Below are 25,528 nucleotides of genomic sequence, written 5' to 3'. Positions count from 1 at the left end.
GATTGTAGTTTTCTGAAGGCTAACCGTTTCAACGGCCCGGGAAGGAGCCACCGGAAGTGCGGATACGGAGAGGTGGAGTCTGGGCGGTGGCGCCGGTTGCCTGGAGCTTGTGTTGCCCCTTGAGACCCGTAATATGGCGGGGAGGAGAAGGCGGAGGCGGCGGCGGACCCAGCTGCGCTCTGTCGGTACCAATTGAGCCGTTTGCTTCCCGACAAGGCCGGGTCGAGGGGAGGAAAGCTGACGGGCCAGTGGGAGCTCAGGTGTGTGCGTAAGGAGAGGGCTGGATCCTCAGCGGGTCCCGGCCGCGAGGCGACCGCGGGAGGCGCAGTTGGCGCCCTGAGAGCCGAGCGCGGGCTCGTACGGAACCTGAGCACAGGTGCTGGGCTCCCAGGCTTCCAGCTGAGGAAAGCCTCCGGGTGTAGGAGGCGTTTGCCCGCGGGGCCGCCGACAGCAGGCGGGGAGGTGATGATCGGAAGCTGGCACTGCCTGGTGGGCCCGCGGGATGGATCCTTATCAGAAGAGCCGGAGGAGGTGGGCGTGGGGCGCCCAGGTGAGGGCATAGGGTCCTGGGTAAATAAATTGGGGCCACACCGGGGAAGCACCTCTTGTTGGTAAAAACTGTTTGAGCCGTTTTTTTTCCCTTCCCACGATGCTGACGAGAGAGGCGTCCTCAGGGTTTATGCATTGGCCATTTCTGAACCCCAGTTACCACAACCAAAGGCTCTAGAAGCGCTGTTTACTCTGCCTTTGCTACTCCGGGGAATAAGCACAGTATTTTACTTAGAGGATAGTAAAGCAAATTCTCTTGATTGCCCCTCATGCTTCTACGTGGTTCCCACTCTTCGCTTGTGTCTGTATATAATCCCAGTTCCCTAGCACCGTTTAGACAAATAGCAGGCACCTAGAGACTGATTGATGGGGAGGGTTTGGAAACAGCGAAATGAAGCAGCTTTCGTTCACCTTTCCATGTTTTTAAATTACATTTGAATCTTACCAGGAACTAAGTACTTTGGTTGCTCTTCAGTTCATGATCTAGTGATTAAAAAAAAATCATGGTCATTACCATCTTCGTAATAAAAGCAAACCCCCTTTATTATTGCTTTCTGCCTGTTCCGCAGTATGTGCTAATAGCCAGACATGTATTAGTTCACTGAATCCTCACAGAATCTCTTTGAGACAAATACTCTGATTATCCCTATTTTACGGATGAGGAAACTGAGGCATAGAAATGGTAAGTGAATTGCCGAGAACATTCAGCTGGTATGTGCCTGAATAAGAAACCTTCTCTTTTATTGTTCTTACAAGACTTTTGTGCCTTTGGGAGGCCTGATGGGTAAACAACCAGCTAGGATCTGAAAACAAGGCAAGATGTGTTCTGTTACTTTCACCATTGCCTTCAGCGACACTTCTGGTAGAGCACTGGTCAGGAGCAGGTAGGAGGGCCATGAGTCTGTGCGGTTTGCAGAAAGACTCACTTGGAAAAAGTCATGGTACAAATGGAGAAGACAAGGCATGTCTGAACCTGATGCAGCTTGACAAATTATTGATTCCAGTGGACCAGTAATGCCTGATGGTAAAGTACGGGGCAGTAGGTTTGTGGTTGGAGTAGCCTTGTAGTCAAGTCTCCTTTCAAAAATACCCCTGCTGACAGAGGTGATTGTGGTGTGACAAATGAAGTGCCCACTTGCTTAATCATATAGGATTTGGACGCTTACTTTTTAAATGGTTCAGAGTTCCCGGGTTCCTCTGAGAACAGGGTAATCCTTCTACCTGCCGTTCTCTAAATTCATTCTTCCTTGCTAGCTTCTTTGCTCTAAAGCCCACTCTTCTTTTTTCTCCTGGGACATTATTACTTGAGCTAATTACCCTAATTCATTTATTTAATATTTTTATCAAGTGTCTAGTGTGTGCTGACACTGTTCTAAGCGACGAGGATTCAGTGGTGAACAAGCCGGAGAAGGTACCTGTGCTTATGGAGCTTGCGTTTTGGTGGAGGAAGACAGACAAAAATCAAGGAAATAAACAAGATAATTTCAGATAGTGGTGAGTGCTGTGAAAATGGGGAAACAGCAAGGTAATATGATAGTGACTGACACAGGGTTAATTTAGATGGGATAGTCAGGGATGGCCTCTCCAAGGAGGGCACATCCAAGCTGACACTGAAGGATATCCAGTCATGCTCTAGGAGCATTTTGTAATTCCCATAAGCAGCTGTAGTAGCCCTTGTGTTTGGATGTTTAATGCATTTCATAGGCTATAAATGATGCTGTAACAATAGTCTATTACTGTACATCTGAAGTATGTGTGATTGTGTGTCCTATTTAAGGGATGTGAATTTAACTTTGAAGCAATGGGTCATGTCTATATGATGGTGTTGAAAGAAAAACAGAACTTGCCATAAAAATATTTTATTTCCTTAAATTTTCCCAGGCCTTTAAAATAGAATTTTAGGCTTTGCTTGTGTATCCAGAGGAAGTATATTACGTTATATGTATATATTATTGTACAAGTAATCTGTTTACATTCCCTGTACTGCTGGATGCATGGGTTGTGTTAAAAATTTTGGAATATTTCAGTAGAAGTGGGGTAATTTGAATTTCTTTTACATCTTAGTTTTTGCATATTTTGGTTGTTAAGGTAACATAATGTTGTTATGTTAAGGGTTGAAATCCAGACTGAAAAAAATGAGGCCTTTTTTGGTTTATAGTTTTAAAATGAACACTTAAAGGAACATTATAGTATTTTTCTGTTCTCACAGTTAATATTCTTCTTGGTCACAAATATAATGATATCTCTCTTTTTATTCTCTCTTATTTAAAGGAAACTATGCCAGATATAATGCTATGGAAACAGGCAATCAAATACTTAACTCTTTGCTAGATAAATGGATAGTGGCGAATCCTTCCTGGTTACCTTGCATTTTCATGACCACCATCACAGTTTTCCAGAAATTATGAAATTACTGGGCTGATTGTTTAAGTAGTTTGGTGGTGATTCTAAATTTCAACAATAAAATAGAATTAATGTGAGAGACAATAGGTTTTCTGTTTTCCTTCTCTGACTTGCCTAGTGACTATGGAGTCAAATATATTTTTAAGGTATGAAAGTAATAGACTTCGATAGAAAAAGGATTTTTAAAAGTAAATATCATCTTTTATTTAAATAGCCCCATGTCTTCTTTTTTTTGGCTACCAAAGCATTTCTACCTTTGTATGATTTAGTGTTTCTTATATAGACAAATTCTGCCAAAGAAAATATTCTACTTTATAATCTAAAGCTAATAGAGTGTTATAGAACTTTGTTTCCTTGATAAAGGTTTTACTGGTGAGGTTTTTCTAAACTAATGACATTTAAAGATTGACTTAAGGTAGAAATATTCAGAAGTACTTAATATATGAAGCAGGGCTTAACTTGAAGTGCTTACCTATACTCAAAGAATTAATTCCTGACAAGTGAAAAAATTCTGGAGAGGCCAGTCAGGGATGTTTTAGAGCTCTCCAAAATTTGCCGCATAATTAAGATATATTTTTCTCAGCACATTGAAAATGACGTTTTTCTTTCTTGTAGTGTGATTGTGGGAAAATGGAGGAATATGAGAAGTTTTGTGAGAGAAGTCTTGCCAGGATCCAAGAAACATCACTATCCACAGATTGCTTTCTACCTGTCCAGCCTGAAAGCATGTCACTTATTAGCTTCCATGGAGTGGCTGTGCTTTCTCCACTGGTAAACATTCTTTGATTTTTAAATGATGCTTTTTTCTATAGTGAACCACTAAGGAAATAAACAGAGAAACAAAGAAATTCTTATTAACATCAAAAAGATGCCTAACTCTTATTCATAACTAAACAAACTAGTTAGCAGTTTTTACCTGCTATACTGGCAAAGATCTGTTTCTTAGGTTGTAGAGCAAACGTACTTAGAATTCACTTTTGCTGAGAGAATGAGTTGATTTTATTTTTGGGTGAGCAGTTTGGTAGGGCTTATCATGATGTAAGTGTATGTAACCTTTGACTCAGCAATTCCATTTTTGGTAATCTCTTACAATTATCTATGTGCCTGAAGAAATATGTACAAGGTTATAGTAGCATTTATTTATTGTTTAAAATAACAAAAGATCAGTGAACATTCTAAATGTCCATCAGTAGTTGATTACTTTAACTGTGGTCCATTTTATAGACGCTCATGCATGCCATTAAAATGAGCACAGTAGACCCAATTACGCAGGCATGGAAGGATCACCACAGTCTGTTATAAATCACCACACAGTGTGCTCTCAGAAGCAGTGTAATGTAGCAGTTAAAATCCCAGCTCTGGAGCCTTCTGGCCTGGGTTTATCATAGCTCTACCACTCAACCTGTTGTGTGCAGGTCCATTTTCTTTATTTGTGAAATGAGGATAAAAATAGTACCTATTTCCTAGAGCTATTTTGAGGATTAAATGAACTAATCATGTAGAACACTTAGAACACTACCTGGAGAGGAGATAGTCTATGTTAACAATTTGGGTTTTTAAAGGATATTACATTCTTTCTCTAAGAAAGGGTAAGGGAATATAGGATGAGACGAAAGAGACTTTTCACTGTATATACTTTGATACTGATTGAATATTTTAAAAATAATATGTGTTGTGACATTTTTGCAAATCAGAAAATACAACTGAAAGTTCAAAAAAATTTTTTTATTGTGGGAATTAAAAGATCAATATCTTCTGCCAACTTTTTGTAATGAAATTTTCAAACATACAGAAAGGTAAGAAAGGATAGGACAATGACCACCCATATGTCTACCATCTAGACTCAACTATTTTTTTACATATTGTCATCTTTGCTTTATTGTGTGTGATTTTATGTATATGTATATGTGTATATATACCTACATAGTTTTTGTTCTATTGCTGAGCCATTTGAAAATTGCAGGTACGTAACACTTCTCCCCTAAAAATTTTCTAAAAATACATATTCTAAAAATAAGGATCTTTTCCTACGTAAAGCCCCAATGCCATTCATTATCACACCTTAAGGAGATTAATAATAATTTTAGTAGCATCTAATGTTCTGTTCATATTTAATTTTTTCCATTTGTGTTCCAAATGTCTGTTAAAACTACTTTTTTCTAATCTGGATCCAGTCAGAGTTTACAAATAGTATTTGCTTGTTGTAGTTTTTAAATCTCTTTTTCTCTAGTACAGTCCCTCTAACTCTTAAAAGAATTTTTTTTTATTATAGTGAATTTTTAAAGAGAACAGACCAGTTATCTTATAGAATGCTTATGTTGTGGATTTTTCTAGTTGTTTACTTATGTTTATATTTAATTTGTCTTCTAGTCCCTGTATTTCCTATAAACTGGAAATTAAAAGTCTGATTAGTCAGGTTAAACATTTTTGGCAAGAGTTCTTTGGAGATGATTCCATGTGTTGCATATCAAGTTAAATCAGAAGCTACATAATGGCTAGCTGTCACGCTATGAGTTTCATTCGAACCCTTGCCTTTTACAGTGGTGACTGCCAGATGATTCTTTAAAGGTATATATTCTCTACTTTTTGGTTAGCAAGTAAATTGTGGGATGATTCTTTGTTACCATGCAAATATAAGAAATATTTAAGCATTTTTATCAACCACTTGACCTATTGCTTGATTAGCTTAATGTGGACCAAAATGTCTGAGCCTTATACACTCTATGACTCCATCAGTTATTTATAAGAAAGATCTGATGTTTATGGATTCAATGCATATTTTTATGTTGTATTTGATAGATGACTACTGTAACTTTGGAATAATTTTTTATGACAGTTTCTATTTTTATAAGTCTAAAATCAGTTTTGACTTCTTAACATAGTGACTAAACTTCCCATGACTTAATAATTAATATTTAAATGCACTATAAAAAGATATAATGCTTAGAAGCCTTCAATTTTTTTAGGTACATTGTATTTTTATTAGAGGGTACAATGAACTTGATTTTTGTAGGCAAATAAAACATTATCTGTTTCTTTTATCATTAAACCTTTAGACATTTTCAGGAGGTAGCAAGGAGGTAAAGTGTACACTGATTAGAAGATGAGAAATTGAAGAATGTGACCCAGTGAAGTAAGATACTGTCAAATGACAAGCCCCACAATGGCCAAAGAGCTAATTTCTCTCTCATTTTAGAGCATTTGATAAATGAACAGGTTTTTGGTGTTTTTTTTTCCTTTAACTTTCTTTTAATTGAGAATAATTGGCATACAGTAAAGTGCACAGATCTAAAGCATTAAAGTTCTGTGAGTTTTGATATATGGCATACATTGTATGACTCACACCCACAAGGAACATTTTCACTGCCCCAAAAAGCTTTTGCATGCCCTATCCTAATCATTACCCCAATCACTGTTCAGATTTCTTTCCCTGTGGTTTTACCTGTTGCACATGGGTTTGATTTTACGATATTTTTATGTTTGTGAGAAATAATTACATGTTTATGATATTTTGCAGCTTAACATTGAGAAAAGAAAGGAAATGCAACAAGAAAAGCAGAAAGCACTTGATGTAGAAGCAAGAAAGCAGGTTAATAAGAAGAAAGCTTTACTGACTCGTGTCCAGGAGATTCTTGAAAATGTTCAGGTGTGTATTTTAAGCTCTTTTCAATCATAAGAAATCACAAGGTAAACATAATGATAACTTCTTAAAAGTATGTTTGCACTTACTAGCTAATTAATCTTTAAATAATATACTTTACTGTTATGTTAGAGAAACTTCATAATTTGTGATATTCTGTTTCAGTTAGTCCAAAGAAAGTTCATAAATTATAAGAAATTACAAGGTAAACTTGTGATAATTTTTTAGAAGTATGTCTGTACTTACTAATTAATTTTTAAATAATATACTTATGTTAGAGAAGCTTTATAATTTGTGATATTCCATTTCAGTTACTCCAGAGAAAATTCACTTGCTTGTTACTGATGCCTAGTACTTGAATCAGAGGGTACTTAGACAGTGGAGTCATACACTGAATATAATTGCTTATTGTCTGTGTCTTATGACTCTAAAAACATTGAATTCTCAGTGACAGAATGATAGAATTGGCCATTGTAGTTTACTCTAAACTAATCAGACTATTGACTCAATGACCTTATTCTTATTCTCTGCTAAAGTAAATAACTGCCCCCAATTTTTCTTGGTGAAAATTCTGTTCTTAGATTCACAAATACAATTTAGATTAGATAAATAGAATTGCCTAGATATATCTTAGATCCAATTTGAAACCGTTTAAACAACACATCCATGCCTTTTACAATTATTTTTATTTAGTTTCATTTAAATTTGTATAAATAATTTGTTTTAAAGCCTGAATCATTTCATACTAAAAAGAAAAATAAATGAATTAGATTGAACAAATAATTTCTGACATATCGTCCTGTTTTGCTGGTTATGTGTTGTTTTTCATAATATTAGGGGTTTGTGCTTTGTGTAATTTATACTAGATGATACATGTACAGTGAATCTTAGGATATTTCCCACTATCTGCTACCTCATTTCTCTGTAGGTAGTAAATTTTAATTTTCAAATTATAATTACTGCTTATATAAGTTCAAGAAACATAATGTGTAACACAATTTGGGTGGGTTTTTGATTTATTAGTTATTTCCTGTTATTAAAACCGAAGTGGCATACCATTCTTGGTCCACTGAGTAATGTACCAATATACTACTAATGAGATTATTATTGAGTCTGAAAACTTGCTCTGTTTAATAGAACATTTACAATGTTGAACTGTAGAATAATGAATTATGCAGATAGCGAAATGTTACATAAAACAAATAGATTTCTTATTATTGAGTCTGAAAACTTGCTCTGTTTAATAGAACATTTACAATGTTGAACTGTAGAATAATGAATTATGCAGATAGCGAAATGTTACATAAAACAAATAGATTTCTAAGTTCTTTTTTACCCATAAAACCTACTACTCTATGATAATTTTTGTTGTTATTTAAATCGTCTAATAAAAGACTCATTTTAGTGGTGTTGACAGAAACATAGCTGTTTATTATCACAGATGTGAAATATGAGATATTTTAACGAAATAGTTTATTTTACTTGAACCTATGAATGTGTTCATAGATTTCTTGAATCTGTACCCTTTCAGTTGTATTTTGGTCCTGAGATTGTGACTAAGTATACCTTGTTGTACTGTTTATTGCTTAGTACCTGGAAACCATTACATGTCTTGGGATTTGTAAGGTAAAATAGGAGTGCTATATGGTCTGGGGAAAAAAACACATACAAAACAGCCTAGAAATCTTTATTAATTCAGGAATCTGGAGTCTGTATTCATATGATAATATAATAATATCTGCCAGTTTAATATATGCTTGTATAATCTTTAGAAATATCCTAGTTAACTTTCTTTTTGCAAAGTTGAATTATTTAGATACAAAATGTAATTTTATTTTTTTCTGTTGGATCTCTATACAATTCTCATCTTAATCTATCAAATTTTTTACTTATTTTGCTTGTCCTAAAGCTCAATGGGTTGCTGTTTTAAATAATACCACCAGTTAACCAAATTGAAATTTGTTTTTATGAATTGGGTTTTAAGTTGAAATTTTTCTTATTTGTAAGTTATTTAAGCTACATGGCTGATCTGTCATGTACTACAAATTTGCCTCATCAAGGACTTTAGTTAAGTTTTGAGTAAGCATGTAGGAGGCAGGAGTCTTATTATTGAATTATTTTTGCTTAATCAGTATCCTGGGCAAGTTAGTCTTTGTTAAAGAGGGAATCATTCATGTGAGAAATTTAATTACTTGCTCTTTCTCTTGTACATCATTACCTCATTACCCTTAGATGGTAGCCCTCATAAGCAGAACACTTGGTGACATTCATAACATACAACCAGTAGAAAGTTAAGGAAATGCTTCTATTCCAAGATTAAATCACACATGGAAATATGAATATATTACATGTATGTATACACGTGCACATATGTACATATATGTATCAGATTAGATAATTTCCTTTTCCTTTAATAATAAATAAGCCAGGATGACCAACAGATGTTTCTTATAGTAATTTGAGTTCCATGTGATATAGGGTACCATAGAAAAAGGTCATTTTAATTTTTATTTGTGTTTTCAAATATATGAACTCTGAATCTTCAATTTTATTATAGAAAGCAATGAAATTAAAGGCCTTTGTGCAGTGAGGAAATTCTAAGTTTTAAATTTTCTTTTTCAGGTTAGAAAGGCACCTAATGCCAATGATTTTGATCCATGGGAGACTGAAACAGTTTATTCTAATTCAGAAGTCAGAAACTTGAATGTCCCTGCTACATTTCCAAATATCTTGCCAAGCTCTACTGAACACTCTACTTTAGCAAAGTTTGAAAATGTAACTGGAATGTTGCCATTGAATAATGAGGATGAATTTAAATCTAATGGTGTAGACTTAGCTAGGGACTCAGAAGAATTTAATGCTCTGAAGCAATGTGATAGTTCAGGTATTAGCCACACAGAAAACGAAGCTTCTCTAAAGACCTCAGCAACCCCGCAAGAGGCTCTTATTTCTGATGATCTCTTCCCAAGAAGTGATGAACAGGACCCATCACTCTCGGAAAAAGTTACTCCGGATCCCTACATAATAAGTCTTCAGAACCTGATGAAACAGTCAAAGGAATATATAGAAAGAGAACAATCTAGACGTGGTCTGAGAAGTAGTGCAAAGAGGAGTATTAATGAGAGTCATTCAGACAAAGAAAATGATGCTGTTAAAGTGACCGACTATGTAAAGAAGGCCCAGTTGACAGGCAAACACTGTGGTTCAGTTATTCCTGACAAACCAAGCCTTAATAAATCAAATGTTCTTCTCCAAGGTGCTTCCATTCAAGCAAGCAGCATGAATACATCTGGTTTAAGTAGCTTTTCTAAAGTGGACATACCTATACGAACTGGCCACCCTACTGTTACAGAACCTGAATCTGATTTTAAAGTCATTCCCACTTCTGTTACTGAAAATAATGTTATCAAAAGTCTTACTGCTTCATATGCCAAATTACCTAGTCCAGAGCCAAGCCTGAGTCCTAAAATGCATCGAAAACATTCTAGGCCATCATCAGCATGTCATATACTTATAAATAACCCAATAAATGCCTATGAATTAAGTCCTAAAGGAAAAGAACAGACAGTAGACTTAGTTCAGAATACTGATGAAAAAACAAATATACCTGAAACCGTGCCAAAGTTACCAGTTGATTTAGCAGTTTGTTCAAGCAAGGTTTATGCCAGCAAAAACACATCCGAAACCATACAGGAAATGGTTTTAGCTAAATCAAATCAGGTTTGTCAATCTTCAGGAAGTCCATTAGAAAATAAAGTTATTCACGGACTTGCTATCGTGGAAGGTCAGTTAACATCTGATGGGAGAGGACCACACAAAATGGACAGTATATATACTGCAATGCCAAGATTGCGTGAGCCATATGCCACCAGTCAGTGTGCAGCTAGTCAAAACTTTGGAACCGTGAGTGGATTCAAGTCAACCAGTGCGCTAGAGAAAAACTGCAATTCGCAGATGGAACTGAATAAGTCTTACGATGTAAAAAACCCATCTCCCTTACTGATGCAAAACCAGAATACCAGACAGCTGATGGACACCCCTACAGTGACCTGTGGAAATGAACAAGTTTTGGATAACAGTTTTGAGAAAGTTAAACGGAGACTTGATTTAGATATTGATAGTTTGCAAAAAGAAAACTGCCCTCACATCTTAACAACTGGAATAGCTGAACAGGAAAGGCCACATTTGCTGGAAAAAAGATATCCTAGGGGGTCTGTCTACATCAATAAGAACAAAATGTTAGAAAGTGATTCCAAAGGTGAGCAAACTTTGAAGTGTTTGATATCTGCTATGCAAATGCCCTCTTTAGTTAATACTTTTAATTGACATTCTGCAAAATGATAGTTTTCATCTGTTCATCAGGGTACTTAATTTCATTTATCAGAGAACATGCCTTAGCTACAGTTGATTGGTGTCTGGTAGGTTTTTTTAAAGGATTTTCTTATTTAAATTATGAATCTTTCCCAGTTGTTTAGGTAGAGACTATTGTTAATGACTGGAGGAAGAAGTTCCTGCATGGCCCATCACTCAAAGTTTTAATCGCAGTGTATTGCTATGATGTCTTCCTTTTGGTCTGTGGTTTCTAATAGTTTTATCAGTTTGCCCTTTCACTTGTAATGAGAACTTCATGTAGTCAGCCCTTCATACACTTCCACACTGAATTAAAAAACATATCAAAAATCTATGTGAGTGGTGTTTCGAGAATAGAATCTTTATTGATAAAAATTATTTGAAGTTTGTTTTGTTGCATCTAATATTATATTAACAGAAACTTGTTAAAAATGTCTTTCCTCATTACTCTTTATTTTGTCATGGTTCATAATTCTTCATTACTGATACAGAAGACTTGTAAATCAAGAAATTAAGATTAAGTTCTTAGTCATAGACTTTTGAGCTCTAATGTGATATATATCTTCCTGGGGAAAAAAAAAAAACACATTCTGTAAAATTGCAAATTAAAAATAAGAGGGTTTGTAGGAAAAATAGGGTAGGCCACTTAAAGCCTGTGCAGCTTTATAAGAACTCTGATAAAAACAACAGTTGATCCCTGTGGAGCCAGCTCAGATTGTCCAAGTAGATGGTGTGGCTGGCTAGAGGCTGTCTCAGTGAATACCAGGAGTACTGAAAAGCAGCCAAGTGGTAGTTTGGGCAGTCCTTTCGTAAGAACATGTGAGATGAAGCCAACCATAGCAGTGACAGGCTGCTATCAGAGTGGGCAAGTGCAGTGTACTAATAGCCGACCCAGCTTGGTGTACCTCTGCAGAGGGAAACCCTGGACTGGCACTCATTTATAGTTTTTAAGATAGAGCTGAATGGCCTCTTGCTGTTTAATCGAGTGGTTTTGCTGAGGGACTTTTCCCTTTTTGCTGAAAGTTATAATTCTTCTGCTTTTCCAGTCCTTTTTGCCTATGAAAAATTGCATGTGAACAAATGCAAATTGTTGTGGCTGATAAATATGTTTAGGAACAAATTATGAGAATACCATAGCAGATAGAATATGTTTATTTTCAGGAAAAATCACTGACTGTATATTTGAAAAGAGTGATTGAATTTAGTTGAATTATAATGAATCCACAAATATTTATGTGATACATCTGTGTAATACTTGGTATTCAACATTTCAAAGTGTCTCACCACTTTTCATTCAGTAAGTTGCATAGTCATAATGATTTAATAAATTTTTTAGTAATTCAAACATCTGGAATTTTAATATCCACTCTTCTTGGAGCCTCAAGCTAAGAAGCTTTAACACTATCAAAGGAACATGTATTTTAAAAAATCAAAGCAAATCAAACCTACAAGCTACAATACCAGAGATCCTGGAGAAGGGTAAGAGTCAAAAGAGTGAATGGAGGTGAGATGCAGATGGGAACCATCTGGAAGTTAGCTGGAGAAAGGAGAATTTTGACTGACACACAGTCTTGCCTCTGTCGGTTCTGATCATGTTGGGATCTGTTGAGTGAGTGGGTAAGGGTGCTGAGATAAGGTCTTTGCTTGGTAGCTTGAAATGTGAGGAGTGGTTCGAAGTGGGGACCTGGCTGTATGTTGATTACATTATGTCAGATCCAGGAAGCATATGTCAGAGGCATAATTTAAACTGATGGTATAAATACCAGATACTAGTAAATTTCCTAAATTTGAGGGGACACATTTCTTTCCTTTTCAGAAGGTGAGGATATATTGAAAAGCAAGATGTTAGCTTTTGAAGAAATGAGGAAGAGACTAGAAGAACAGCATGCCCAGCAGTTATCACTACTCATAGCTGAGCAGGAAAGGGAGCAAGAAAGACTGCAAAAGGTGAGGAATTAGAATGTAGGACTATGGGGCTGGGGAGTGGGGTTTAGTTGGGAATCTATGAACTTTGGTCATGTATAAGTACTTGCATTTTTTTTTCCCTGCGTATTTTAACTTGAAGGGGCTATTGATTTTGACACATGGATAATATTTTTAATGCCAATCTGTGAGATTTACTGTTTAGATCCATGTCTAAAAATAAAGCATACTTTACCAAAAAGATACTTCAATGAATCCTTGATTCAAAACTTTTAATATTTTTTAAAGGTATTTTTTTAAATTTATTTTTTATTAAGGCATCATTGATATACATTCTTATGAAGGTTTCACAAGAAAAATAATGTGGTTATTACATTCACCCTTACTATCGAATGCCCCCCCCAAACCCCATTGCAGTCACTCTCCATCAATGTAGTAAGATGCCACAGAGTCCCTATTTGTCTTCTCTGAGCTACACTGTCTTCCCCATGACCCCCTACACATAATGTGCACCAATCATGATACCCCACAATCCCCTTCTCCCTCCCTACCTGCCCTCACCCCACTCCCCCTTTGGTAACCACTAGTCCCTTCTTGGAGTCTGTGAGTCTCCTGCTATTTTGTTCCTTCAGTTTAGCTTTGTTATTATACTCTACAAATACTCTACAAATGAGGGAAATCATTTGGTATTTGTCTTTCTCTGCCTGATTTATTTCACTGAGTATAATACCCTCTAGCTGCATCCATGTTTTTGCAAATGGTAGGTTTTGTTTCTTTCTAAGGGCTGAGTAGTATTCCATTGTGTATATGTACCACATCTTCTTTGTCCATTCATCTACTGATGGACACTTAGGTTGCTTCCATATCTTAGCTATTGTAAATAGTGCTGCGATAAACATAGGGGTACATATGTCTTTTTGAATCTGAGAAGTTGTTTTCTTTGGGTAAATTTTTAGGAGTGGAATTCTCGGGTCAAATGGTAATTTTATTTTTCATTTTTTGAGGATCCTCCATATTGCTTTCCACAATGGTTGAACTAGTTTACATTCCCACTAGCAGTGTAGGAGGGTTCCCCTTTCTCCACATCCTCGCCAGTATTTGTTCCTAGTCTTTTCGATGTTGGCCGTCCTAACTGGTGTGAGGTGATATCTCATTGTGGTTTTAATTGACATGTCCCTGATAATTAGCAATGTGGAGCATCTTTTCATGTGCCTGTTGGCTATCTGAATTTCTTTAAAGGTATTTTATAAATAGATGAAAGATGAAATGTACATTCTTTTAGATTATATTATAAGAGGAGGGACACTTGTTTTAAGATTATTATAGTTAATATATCACATCTTAAAATCAATTGTCAATCTTAGTTGAGGGGGGAAAATTTAAATAAACAATTTTCTGGTAATTGCATCTGCTTTTAGGTGAGCCTAAAATACTTTTGGACTGTAATTAAAAAGAACTGTTAATCTACAGGAAATAGAAGAACAGGAGAAAATGTTAAAAGAGAAGAAGGTGAATGCAGCTGAAGCCTCTGAATTGGACATTAATAATGTGGTAGAGTTAGAATGGAGAAAAATCAGTGACTCTGGTTTGTTAGAAACAATGCTGTCTCAAGTGGACTCACTCTATACTTCAAATTCACATAGTTCTGGTAAATATTTTAAAATATTTTCCCATTTGAAAAGATTATCCTATAGTAAGATGTTTTATCTGGCACACTTTAAAATTGTAGCTCCTTCAAGTAATTCCATGTCCAGCCCATTGCTATTTGCCAGCTGCTTAGTAACTAGTGAAAAATGAAATGATAGCAGATCAAAGACTGGGTGAGCAGGTGTTCATGAGAAAAGTTAGCAAGGGAAGTATCAGGAAATTTGACTCAGAGCCCAGCCTTTGTTCATCATGCAGCAGGTGATATGCTTCAAATGAGCACAGCTGTCTCCCAAGTGATCCTGAATTACATCTAATTCCCCAGTCTCTGTAAGAGCTTATCTTCACATCTTGTTATCCTGAAATGCTGTTTGTGTTGAAAAGATCCACCTGGGTTTATAAGTTTAAAGTCCATAAATATTTTAAATCTGCATGTGGATCAGTTTCAGAGGCAGTTGTATTTCTTAATGAGTGTCAAGTGTTTATTTGTATGTTCTGCATATTCTTGTTATATGACATCAAGTATGTTACTGTATGTGTATTTCTGTAGGTTTCACAAATTCCGCCATACAACATAGCTTTGGTTCTGCAAATGAAGCACCGTTCTACCTCTGGGGATCACATAGTGGCTTGACCAAACTCTCAGTAACAAGGCCTTTTGGAAGGGCCAAAACTAAATGGCCTCAGGTGGGCAAACTTAATGGTACATGTATGTCCATCTTCTGCCTGTCTATTTTTTAAAGAGGTACATTGTTTTAAGTTTTACAAATGAACTTGAATATTTTTGCCATTCTTCAAGTAGCTTAGCTTTTATTAGAGGTGAAACTATACAGGGCATACATATATAGAAGATTTTAGTTCAGTGTATTAAATAAAGAAAAAGAATCTTGAGCATAATGCTCAAATACTTAAAACATTGTGTCTGTCTGCTTCTTTTAGGTTTTCAGTTCGGAAGTACAAGCAAAATTTAACAAAATAACTGCAGTGGCAAAAGGATTTCTTACTCGTAGGCTTATGCAGACGGATAAGCTGAAACAACTTCGACAGACTGTTAAAGTAAGGAGGTTGTTGTCAGTCATTTGTATGTCACTTTTGTCTCCATTTTGGTCAATCATGTGACAGCTAGAGTTGGCAAATTAGGTTTTTTAGTCACTATAATATAGGCAATTTTAGAAATATGATTATTAATCTCATTCAGGTAATTTTTAAAATAGGTAAATGAAGTAGTTTGTGTATTTTTGTCCCACTTTAAATTGAGTGCTGTTTGACTTCTGTGATAGTTTTATGTTCTTAGTTTTGGATTGCCTGCGAAAAAGAACAAAAGGAAACTCCAGTGATCAGGAATCTTTCTAGAAAAATGGTTTTTGAAGGAGCATTTCTTCTTTCAGGACACTATGGAATTCATAAGAAGTTTTCAGTCAGAAGCACCATTAAAGAGAGGAGTTGTTTCAGCACAAGATGCTTCCCTTCAGGAAAGGGTGTTAGCTCAGGTAAATGCGCAGAGGCGCCCTGAAGGCTTTTAAGGAAGTGGAAATTTACATTTCTATCCCTTCATTTAACCACTGGAAATAGGTTTCAATTAAAACTTTAAAATTTTCTGTAAATTCAAGTCCATGTAATATATCTGAACTCTAACCTCATCTTTCTAAATGGGCCCGGTATTTTCTTCTTTTGAACCTAGTTGCGAGCTGCCCTGTATGGTATTCATGACATATTCTTTGTAATGGATGCAGCTGAAAGAATGTCTATTCTACATCATGATCGAGAAGTTCGCAAAGAGAAAATGCTCAGGCAGATGGTATGTTAGTATGATTTTTTAATGAAGGAGTGAAAAAGAAAAACTCTGTGTCTTCTATACTCACAGAATACTTCTGACACCATACGCATGTTTTTTCCCCCCATACTGACCAGTTCTCCCACACCAGCAGGGTGTCCTATAATTCAGTTCTGACGCTCTGAGTAAAGAGGCAGTTCAGACTGCCCCCACTTCAGACACCATTCAGAAGTCCCAGGTTGTCACCTGTACTTTTGACCAATTGGCGTTCCTATGACCCTGTCTCTGGGTTTGATACTTTTCTGTAATGGCTCATAGTACTCAGGGAAACACTTATACATACTGGTTTATTATATAATAAAGGACATAGATGGACAGCCAAATGAAGAGATGTATAGGGCAAAGACTGGAAAGGTTCTGACAGCAGGAGCTTTTCTGTCCCCATGGAGTTGGGATGTGTCAACTTCCTGTCATTTGGATATGTTCCCTAACCCAGAAGTTCTCTGAACTCCATACTTTAGGGATTTTTATGAAGGCTTCGTCATGTAGTTACTAACTCAGTCTCTAGCCCCTCTCTTGTCTCTGAAGAATGAGGGGGAGAGGCTGAAAGTCCAACCTTCTAATAATCATGCTTGGTCTTTATGATGAGTACCCCCACAAAGCCCTCGAGAAATTGCCTCATAAGAATGGCAGATGCTCCTGTCATCCAGGAAATTCCAAGGGATTTAGGGGTTCTGTGTCAGGAACAAGGTCAAAGACCAAATATTGGAGTAAAAGATGCTACTACCATCCCTTGTAATCAACGGGGGTTTTAGGAACTCTGTAGATACAAACTGGGATCGAAGACCAAATATTAGCAGAAACCAAGGGCAGAGAACTATATATCTTTTTCACAATGAGATTCTTCTGGGTTTGTGGAAATGCTAAATACCATTTTCTATTGACTTCAGCACCCTTCCTACAATTCTTAAGCACCGGTAATTCCCCGAGTTACCAGTAACATTTAAACCTATAGACAGATTTAAAAGAAATTGGTGAAAGAATTGCATATTTTGTGTTTGGATTTTGGAGTTGAAATTTTGAATGTTGCTTGGATAGCTTATGAAAAATTGTCATCTCCTGATTTAATTTCCTTGCAACTCATGTGGATTTTTCCTTTTTTGGAAATTGGGGTTAGAAAACAGGCTCCAAATTATTTGAAATATATCAGAGTGTTGGAGGTCTGTGGTTTGAATCAGTGATACTAGTGTGGTTGATGAAAGAAAAGGCAGAATTTTTATTATTTCATTGGAAAAAATAATCTTAATTATTTAATTCAAAAAATCAACTGTTTCAGTTATTAAGACAGGCTAAGTTGAAGTTCAAAACTCCAGAAAGAGAATTTTTCTATGCAGTTTGAGAAGAACCTGAACTACAATTTAGTGGTATTAGTGGTACCAGTTAAGCTTTATGTTTATATTTTAAAGGATAAAATGAAAAGTCCACGAGTGGCTCTTTCGGCTGCAACACAGAAGTCTCTTGATAGAAAGAAGTACATGAAGTAAGATTCTTCCATGTCATGTCACATTAATTTAATTATTGAACCAATTAATTTTAGTAATCTATTAGTCTATTTGTATATTCAAATTAGAAATAAAGAACAGTTCACTTTTCTATGGCTGAGCTAATAGAAATCCCTTTTTTATATAGAGTATTATAATCAAGTGGTAAAATTTGATTTCATCTTTAGATAAAAGTATAAACTACTAAGTTTGTCCATGTCCAACATGTGAAATTGATAGCCAATCTCAAAAATAACAATGTTAATTTTACATCTTTTAAATATATTCATTTTCTATTATTCTAGAGACTTCTTGGGAGAGAAATTTAATGGAAACAATATTCTAATAGCTATCTTACTGAAAGTCTTCTTTCTTGAAATTAGTCATTAGTACATAGTACAGGTATTTCAGGAATATATCAACTCTTAAGTGATGTTTTGTTTCTGTCATCCTGTATCACTTTTGTAAGCATGTTGATCCCCCCTTTCTAAATACATTGTTTGTGTGTCCTTATTTTTTTATTGTGTTAGAGCTGCAGAAATGGGAATGCCAAATAAGAAATTTCTGGTTAAACAAAATCCTTCTGAAACAAGGTGAGAAAAACCACTTAGTGAGGGGCTGTGTTTTTATTTTTAAGGAAAATTTTATAAATCCTGAGCTTGCTTTTCATTGGTTTTGTTCTGTTTTACATCAGTAGAACATTCCCTGCTGAGTTGGAGATTGAAGGGCCAGGATCCATATTAACACCTGGTCATGTACCTGGTCACATTTCAGACCAGATGTTCCTGCAGCTTTCTGTTGGATATGTTACCTCTGGCAGAAATTTGAGCCCCATATGTCTTTAGTTCAGTCCACAGTCCAGGAGGTCTATGATACTTAAAAACCTTAGAAAGCTAGTATTTCTAACCTGTTGTCTACTCTTACTCAAACTCTTACATGTTTGAAAGGAAAAGTGGGCTTTTGTAAAGTATATAGAGAAATTACCTAAAAGCACAAGGATTAGTACTTGTGTTGGACTTGTCTTTCCTGATAAAAACTTAAGGTTTGGGCTCTTAGTGAACAAAATATAGGCACCATATTAATATGCTTTAGTCAATTTGATTTGTTTTGTGGTATTTTACTGGCCATATCATTGATTAGATGACTTCCACCTCACTGTTAATAATCTTTCATCTATTGAAAGAAAATGGGGGGAAAATGGAATTTATCTTTTTGAATTAATTTTTTATTTACTTTGTCAACAGAGTCCTTCAACCAAATCAAGGACAGAATGCACCTGTTCATAGGCTACTTAGTAGACAAGGGTAAGAATGCCATAAACCTGGGTGTTTAAAAATGCTCAAATCAAGATATGCTTTGAAAGGGAAAAATAATTTAGTGCTCTTTACATAAAGGATAACTACTTTTCAAACATGGTATTTTTTATAACATTAGGAAGAGCTTTTAAAATTTCGTGCTCAAAGATAATCCTTGGTGTACTGTTGTGTATTATATTTTGTCATTCTTATGTTGCCATGTTTTTTATTTTCATTTCATACCACTTTGCTCATTAAATATTGTAAACATCATTTATTAAGTTTAGCACCACCAGAGTGATTGTCCAACGCTAAGCCATGATTATAATCTGCTGAAGCAAAAGTGTGTATGTAGCTTCTTTACCATGCACACATGAGACTTAGATTCTGTCAAGCTTATTTGTACTTTGAATAGTTGACACAGTATGGTTGCTTTCTTTGAATGTTGAACATTAAGATCTTAATGCAAGTGACTTATTAATTTTTTTATGTTCAATTAGAACCCCTAAGGCATCAGTGAAGGGGGTTGTGCAAAATAGACAGAAGTCTTCACAGAGCAGAGTGCCTAACAGAGCGCCTGTGTCAGGTGTGTAGCAAATGAGTTCCTGAAGCCCAAGAGAAGAAAGTGTGCAAGCTGCCCCGTGATGCAGGCCTCACAAGTGGGCTATATCGTCTTTTCTTGCCACCATAACTTTGGCATATTCACAGTCATTCCTACCAGTGGTCGTTTGTGTTAGTACGTTGTGGCAATCAGGAGATCTTAGTAAAACTGTGGTTCCAATTTTGACTTCTGTAATAATTCCATGGAAATACTATATCTTTTTTAATCAGGAAAATATGCAGAGTTATACATGCTTAATTCAGAAAACCTTTTTACAAATGAGTAAAATGTAATAATCTGATGTCTAAATCTGTGCATTTATCTGTTCAGCTTTGGGGAGGTGTATCACCCAGCAATATTTATTTCTGCACAGAAGGGGATGAAAATTTTCTCCTCCTGACCACAAGATCACATGTGAATATGCCAGGTGGGAGGGGGTACATTTTGTTTCATTTTTTGTAATCTTTTGCTCATTAAGAAGCTTGAACTGAGCCTGTCTTTATGTTCATTATTTGAGGAGTATTTAAGGAAGGGCTAAACTAAAAACAGATTTTAAATTCTGTTTATGGTGGCAAGAACACAAATTCGATGCCAAGGTAATGCAAAATTCTTAAGTTAATGTTTTTAATATTTTTAGGTATCTTTATGATAAGCTCACCAAAAATTATATGACCCATTAAAAATACTTTCAAAATGCTTTAACTATACTACTTTCTAAACATTTAAAAGACACCTAAATTAATCACTGGGCAATGAAGATTAAATCTTCAATCAATTCTAATCTTCTCATTAACAGACCATGAGACATATTTTAGAGCTTTTATTACTGATTGCCTCCATATTAGGAGGGAACAAGCAACATAAATACTTTCATGTTATTGCCATTTGTTCACATAAGAAGGAAAGAGATATTGATCATAACTTTGAAATGACTGCTGAGCTTTTTACGTGTCTATATTGAATTTAATTCATGATGTTGCATATACAGAGGATAATTTAAAAGGTCATCTTTTGGAAGTCACTGAGTGATAGTCAGTGGAGTTGTTTTAAAGGGATTGATTACATGGTTGAAGATCCTGCTTATTGCAGAGATAGTCAGAATCAGTTTGAAAGATAACCGTTTGGAAGAACTTCAGAAGTGTTGCTTGTGAAGTTATGTGAAATTTTAAGACATTTTCAGTTTGTTTTTCCCATGTGTTATATTTTGTGATAAATTCAAGCTAGTTGACAGATCATTGAGGAATGAGCATTGTTTTGTCTAACATTATTTGCCACAGTGACTCTTCATGTTCTTTTCTCATGCATTTCATCTCCACTATTTGTCACTTGTGAACCTGTGAGCAAAATAGAGAGCACCTACTATTTCTATTCAGTAATACTCAACAGTATAAAGGATAAATTTGTATTAACTCACACAGTTCATAATGTACAAAGAAATTAGGTATTTACGACTACTGTGGTTTAATTGCCTTGCAACTTAATTATTAATACAAATGAATTTAACCCTTGAATTAACATGTACATTTAATATACATCTTAACAAATGCAGATTTTCTTCCCTGTATTTTCTAAAGATTTATTTATACATGTGTGCATATTTAGACAACTGAAAAAGACTAAAGAATTTTTTATTCTTTTACATAAACTGAAAATTTGGGCTATGACTGATTAAAATTCTAACTGTAAATCTCAACACAGGAATCTATCGTCACTCCTAAACGGGGTCTCTTTCTTGCTTAGATTTTTAATAGCCTGGATTATGTTTCAAACAAATTTTAAATTATGCTTAATTTTGATCTATCTGGAGAATAAACTAATTATTAAACAAATTATGGAAAACTCATTTTTATTATGATGATAGAATGTTATACTCTTAGACTAAAGTAGAATTCTAAGGTGTTAAAGTATGCTGCCAAGCACTTAAAGTTGTTTATCATTTTTACAAACTAAATTGCAGTCTCTGATCTCATAATATGTTTTAAGATATATTTGCTCATGTGATGTTTTGAGCTTGACTAGTGAAATTCAAAACCACTAATTAAAGCAGAGTAGGAGATACTAATGCAAAATGGTTAAGTAATAACAAATCAAGTGGAATTGGGTTCTCAGGGTCTCTACTTCGAACTTTGTTACTTAGGCAAGTGGCTTTTCTTTTCTCAGTTCTGTTGTTCTTAAAATAGTAGTAACAATATCTACCTCAGAATTATTTTATATAAGGATTAAATATGATAATGTATATTGCTTAGCTCAGTGCCTGGTACATAGTAAGCACTCTCTTAATGGTATTTAGAAGAATTAATATTGAGAAATAATACTAGTTTTGCTTTATTTTTAGGAGTATATGCAGGAAAAATCCAAAGAAAGCGGCCAAATGTTGCGACAATTTAAGAAGACAACATTCATTAGGATAAAAGGGGGGAGTTTCATCTATATTTTTTTCCCTGCCCAAGACGTTTTATTTAACCCTGAACTCTATTTGCACAAATGAAGTGACACTGAGCAATTATCTGGATAATTTGGTCAGTCTGGCTGATTCCTTCCCTACATCCCCATTTTCCCCTTAATATTAGGTCTAGGTGAAGAAAAATTAGTAGTTAGTAGTTGATTCATCTCTGTGTTTAACCTGTACAAACATAAGTTTTTTTGTGCATACCCAGATCTGCTGAGAGCCCTTTTGTAAACTTAAAGGACATTTGGGTTTATTTCTAAAATATTGAAAAGGTATGAGTAGCAATTTTCTGAAATACAAATTTCATTCATGTCTGCATACTGATTGCTGAATTTGGTAAAGTAGATACTGTTCTATTCAAGGGAAAATTATTGCAGAAGAATATTTTCCCCCAGTTTTGTAACTTTGAAAAACTCTGATTGACCCCTCAGTCTTCATATTCTTGAACTTACAGGATAACTTCATAGGGTAAGACTCTTGCCTGCTGATGGTGGTCCACCTAAAATTTACCACAGAAGTGACTAGGGTCACCCTTTTGGTCACAAGTGCACATTCCTTGCAACAACTGGTTATCTTACAGAAATATTAGGTTGAATTTATGTTACCCCAATAATCTTAGAAGTATTTCTACTAAATTGTAAAATATTTGTGGAGGGCAAAAATTTAGGGAAGACAGCACAATCTTCGTGAATGTAGTTATCCCTTAGGAGTGCATTATTACACCCACTTCTGAAAACAGAGTAACATTTTGCATGTAGTTGTATTTTCTATGTAGTCTGTGCATTTTGTTCCTTCACAGTCTGCTTTTGCTAGCATGCTTGATTTAGGAGAGAATAAAGGGCTATATAATATAATAATTTCAGATTTTCAGATGGGATAGTAATACTGTCTAGTTGAAATTCTGCATATACTTAAGAGGCACTGGTATTTAAAGTTTTTCATCATTAACATTCATTTAAAATGGAAACCAAAAGAATGTCACCAAGATCAGGATTTTATGAAAGAGAATGCCACTGTTAGTTTATCATACTATTTCCAAAAAGGGCTTTGTGCTTCTCATATAAAATTGGGATGGTGTATGTTTAATCTTTCTAACTTGAATTTTAAAAAGATATTTTGAAAATGCAGACTATATATATTCTTAATATCCTTTTAAGAATGTGAAGATAAAGATTGTTTTCTCTGATTTTCAGTTCTATTTAAAATTTAACTTTTACTCCCAGCTATAGACAGAAAGTTTACTCGGGTGTAAACTTGATTTTCTTTACTGAGATCTATCATTTATTGAATGAGTGAACCAGAAAATTGAAAGATAGTCAACAATATCTGAGTTACCAATTTTTTGTTTGTAGGCAAAGTATATCAAGTTATCTTCTTAATATGATAAATTGTACTTTATCATTCTGAAAACTCAGGATACAGCTTACCCTATCGTGGGTTTTTCCAATAAGAAAGATAGATGCTAAAAGTTTTGTGTTCTGTACATTAATGCAAATTAGCTAAATAAAACAAATAGTGTGTTTTGGAGGAAGGTAAACTAGTTTTAGATTAAGGATGAGAAACTTGTGTTTTTTTACTTTGAAGATAAAAGCTTGTGTATTTCACATCCTTTTTAATGTTCACAGCTTTCCTCATATAAGTGCCATTGTTTTGTGCTTTTAATGGATTTTTATTTATATACATTATTTTTATTTTGAGTGGAATGTCTACTAATGTAAATTATATTTATTTTTATACTTTAATTTTCACCAGTTTTGCTTCTAGGCAAAAGTCAAAATAAACTTTTCATCTTAAAGGAAATCTAGTTTGCTCTTTTTTTAGTGGTCCAAGAAAAGGACCATTAGATAGATATTGCAAATTATCTCATCAAAACATTCATTTTGAGAGCATACATTCTCAGTTCTTCAAAGTAATACAATTTTTTACAATGAAAAGTCCCATGAAAGGCATATCCCACTATTTAATATGCTACCTATACCTACGGCTTAGTACAGCATTTGATTTTGACTTTGAATTGGACTTCTCAGATGGCAAAAAGTTCATTAAGACCGGTAGTGTCTTAGCTTCTAAGAGCTAGAAGCCTGCTAAGGAGCAAGTGGGAGAGTATCCTACAGTTGAAGCTCACATCAAAGCTGTTAATTTGCACTTTCAGGATCCAGCTATTGTTACTACCTAATCATCAAAGGTGAGCATAGTAAAAGTTTCCTCATTTTCATCTTGAGGACAGACTGCATTTGACCATCTTCAAGGCAGTATGGAAAGAGTCCCTCACTTTTCCTATGGCCACCCTTCCCCTCTTGTTCATTTCATATGTTGAGAATAGTGGATATGTCTGGAATCTGTAATTACTCATACTGAGATGAAAACAAGGACCCATTCTGGAGATGGAGATGATCTTTTTTTCTGTCAGGTGTCAACTGTCCCATGAAAAAATCCCCCCCAACCCCCACTAACAGTAATAGTTATGAAAAAACAAGCAAATGGCGTTGGAATGCTTTATCTCTAAGGGACCATAGTGGGCAGGTTATACGAATTTTAAAAAACAAAGGAGACAGTTGTTGAACACAGCCAATCAAGTTGGAATATGGTACAGTGAAATCTCATCCGTGATCAAGTTCTAAAGACAGCGCTGAGGGCAAAAATTACCCAACCAAAAATATACTTGACAGTAGAATACTACCTTTCACTGATGTATTTAATCTGTCTCTTCCTTTTTTGGTCATTTTTTTCTATGGCCCTCAATTCTTCAACTACTTCAGGTGGTCGACAAAGTTGCCAGCTGAACCATGGCTTTGCTTTTCAGCCTTTGGGGAAAATCCCTTATTCATACTTGCCATGAGTTTTAACACGTGGATTGAACACCATTATGTGTTTGATGTATGTGAGATAATAGAGGAGTTTGGATTAGTGAGTATGGTTGAATATGCCTAGGAGCACATGATGCTGCTCTGCTCTATTACCGCATTTCATTTTGCATCCAAAGGGACCAGCAACAGTGCCACCTGGGGAACTTGTTAGATATGCAGAAGCCCACACTCTGCTCCAGACCTGAATCATAACCTGCATTTAACAAGATCCCCAGGCGAGTCTGCACATTCAAACGTGAGAAGCACTGCTTTATAGATGGTCTGCCTGGTAGGCTGCCACAGAGAGAAAAGCTCTAAAAACACGAAGATCACAGAAGGTACAATACGATTCTTTTGCCAGCCTAATTATGTACAGCTTCAATTGAGTGCTGGGACCATTTGTTAGGCATTTTTTAATCATCTCCCCTCACCTTGAAATAAGAAGTATCCTAATTTCACAGGTGTAGAAAGTGGGACCCAGTATGCTGGATAACGTATCTCATCAGAGGAAGG

At 35.3% G+C, this 25,528-nt stretch overlaps 1 protein-coding gene across 9 annotated transcripts; it reads left to right on the top strand.

Moving 5' to 3' along the window:
- Positions 1-29: 29 nt before the first annotated feature.
- CCP110 (centriolar coiled-coil protein 110) lies at positions 30-23,980 on the top strand. Of its 9 annotated transcripts, none has more exons than XM_017654732.3 (16): positions 31-260; positions 1,898-2,043; positions 3,568-3,723; positions 6,470-6,598; positions 9,215-10,850; positions 12,759-12,889; positions 14,336-14,513; positions 15,060-15,196; positions 15,449-15,565; positions 15,898-15,999; positions 16,191-16,307; positions 17,750-17,823; positions 18,355-18,417; positions 19,069-19,128; positions 19,620-19,705; positions 22,056-23,980. In XM_017654732.3, exons 3-16 carry the CDS (start codon positions 3,583-3,585, stop codon positions 22,106-22,108), a joined length of 3,024 nt encoding a protein of 1,007 aa, XP_017510221.1. In that variant the 5' UTR covers positions 31-260; positions 1,898-2,043; positions 3,568-3,582; the 3' UTR covers positions 22,109-23,980. The 9 variants fall into 9 exon arrangements, with proteins under 9 accessions (XP_017510223.1, XP_073071596.1, XP_017510221.1 ...); XM_017654733.3 differs by lacking the exon at positions 31-260 and adding an exon at positions 267-550; XM_036992357.2 differs by lacking the exons at positions 31-260; positions 1,898-2,043 and adding exons at positions 5,323-5,520; positions 6,009-6,085 and having other exon boundaries at positions 3,586-3,723.
- Positions 23,981-25,528: the final 1,548 nt, after the last annotated feature.

Source organism: Manis javanica, chromosome 10 (assembly GCF_040802235.1).
Source record: "Manis javanica isolate MJ-LG chromosome 10, MJ_LKY, whole genome shotgun sequence".
Taxonomy (NCBI): domain Eukaryota; kingdom Metazoa; phylum Chordata; class Mammalia; order Pholidota; family Manidae; genus Manis; species Manis javanica.
The sequence above is the reverse complement of the archived record's forward strand: the minus strand, read 5'-3'. Positions and strand labels throughout refer to the sequence as shown.

Coding starts and splice junctions, on each gene's coding strand:
- CCP110 (XM_017654734.3), top strand. CDS start 3,583: ATGGAGGAATATGAGAAGTTTTGTGAGAGAAGTCTTGCCAGGATCCAA. Junction 12,890..14,335: donor AGCAAGAAAGACTGCAAAAG/GTGAGGAATTAG, acceptor GTTAATCTACAG/GAAATAGAAGAACAGGAGAA. Junction 19,129..19,619: donor AGGCTACTTAGTAGACAAGG/GTAAGAATGCCA, acceptor ATGTTCAATTAG/AACCCCTAAGGCATCAGTGA.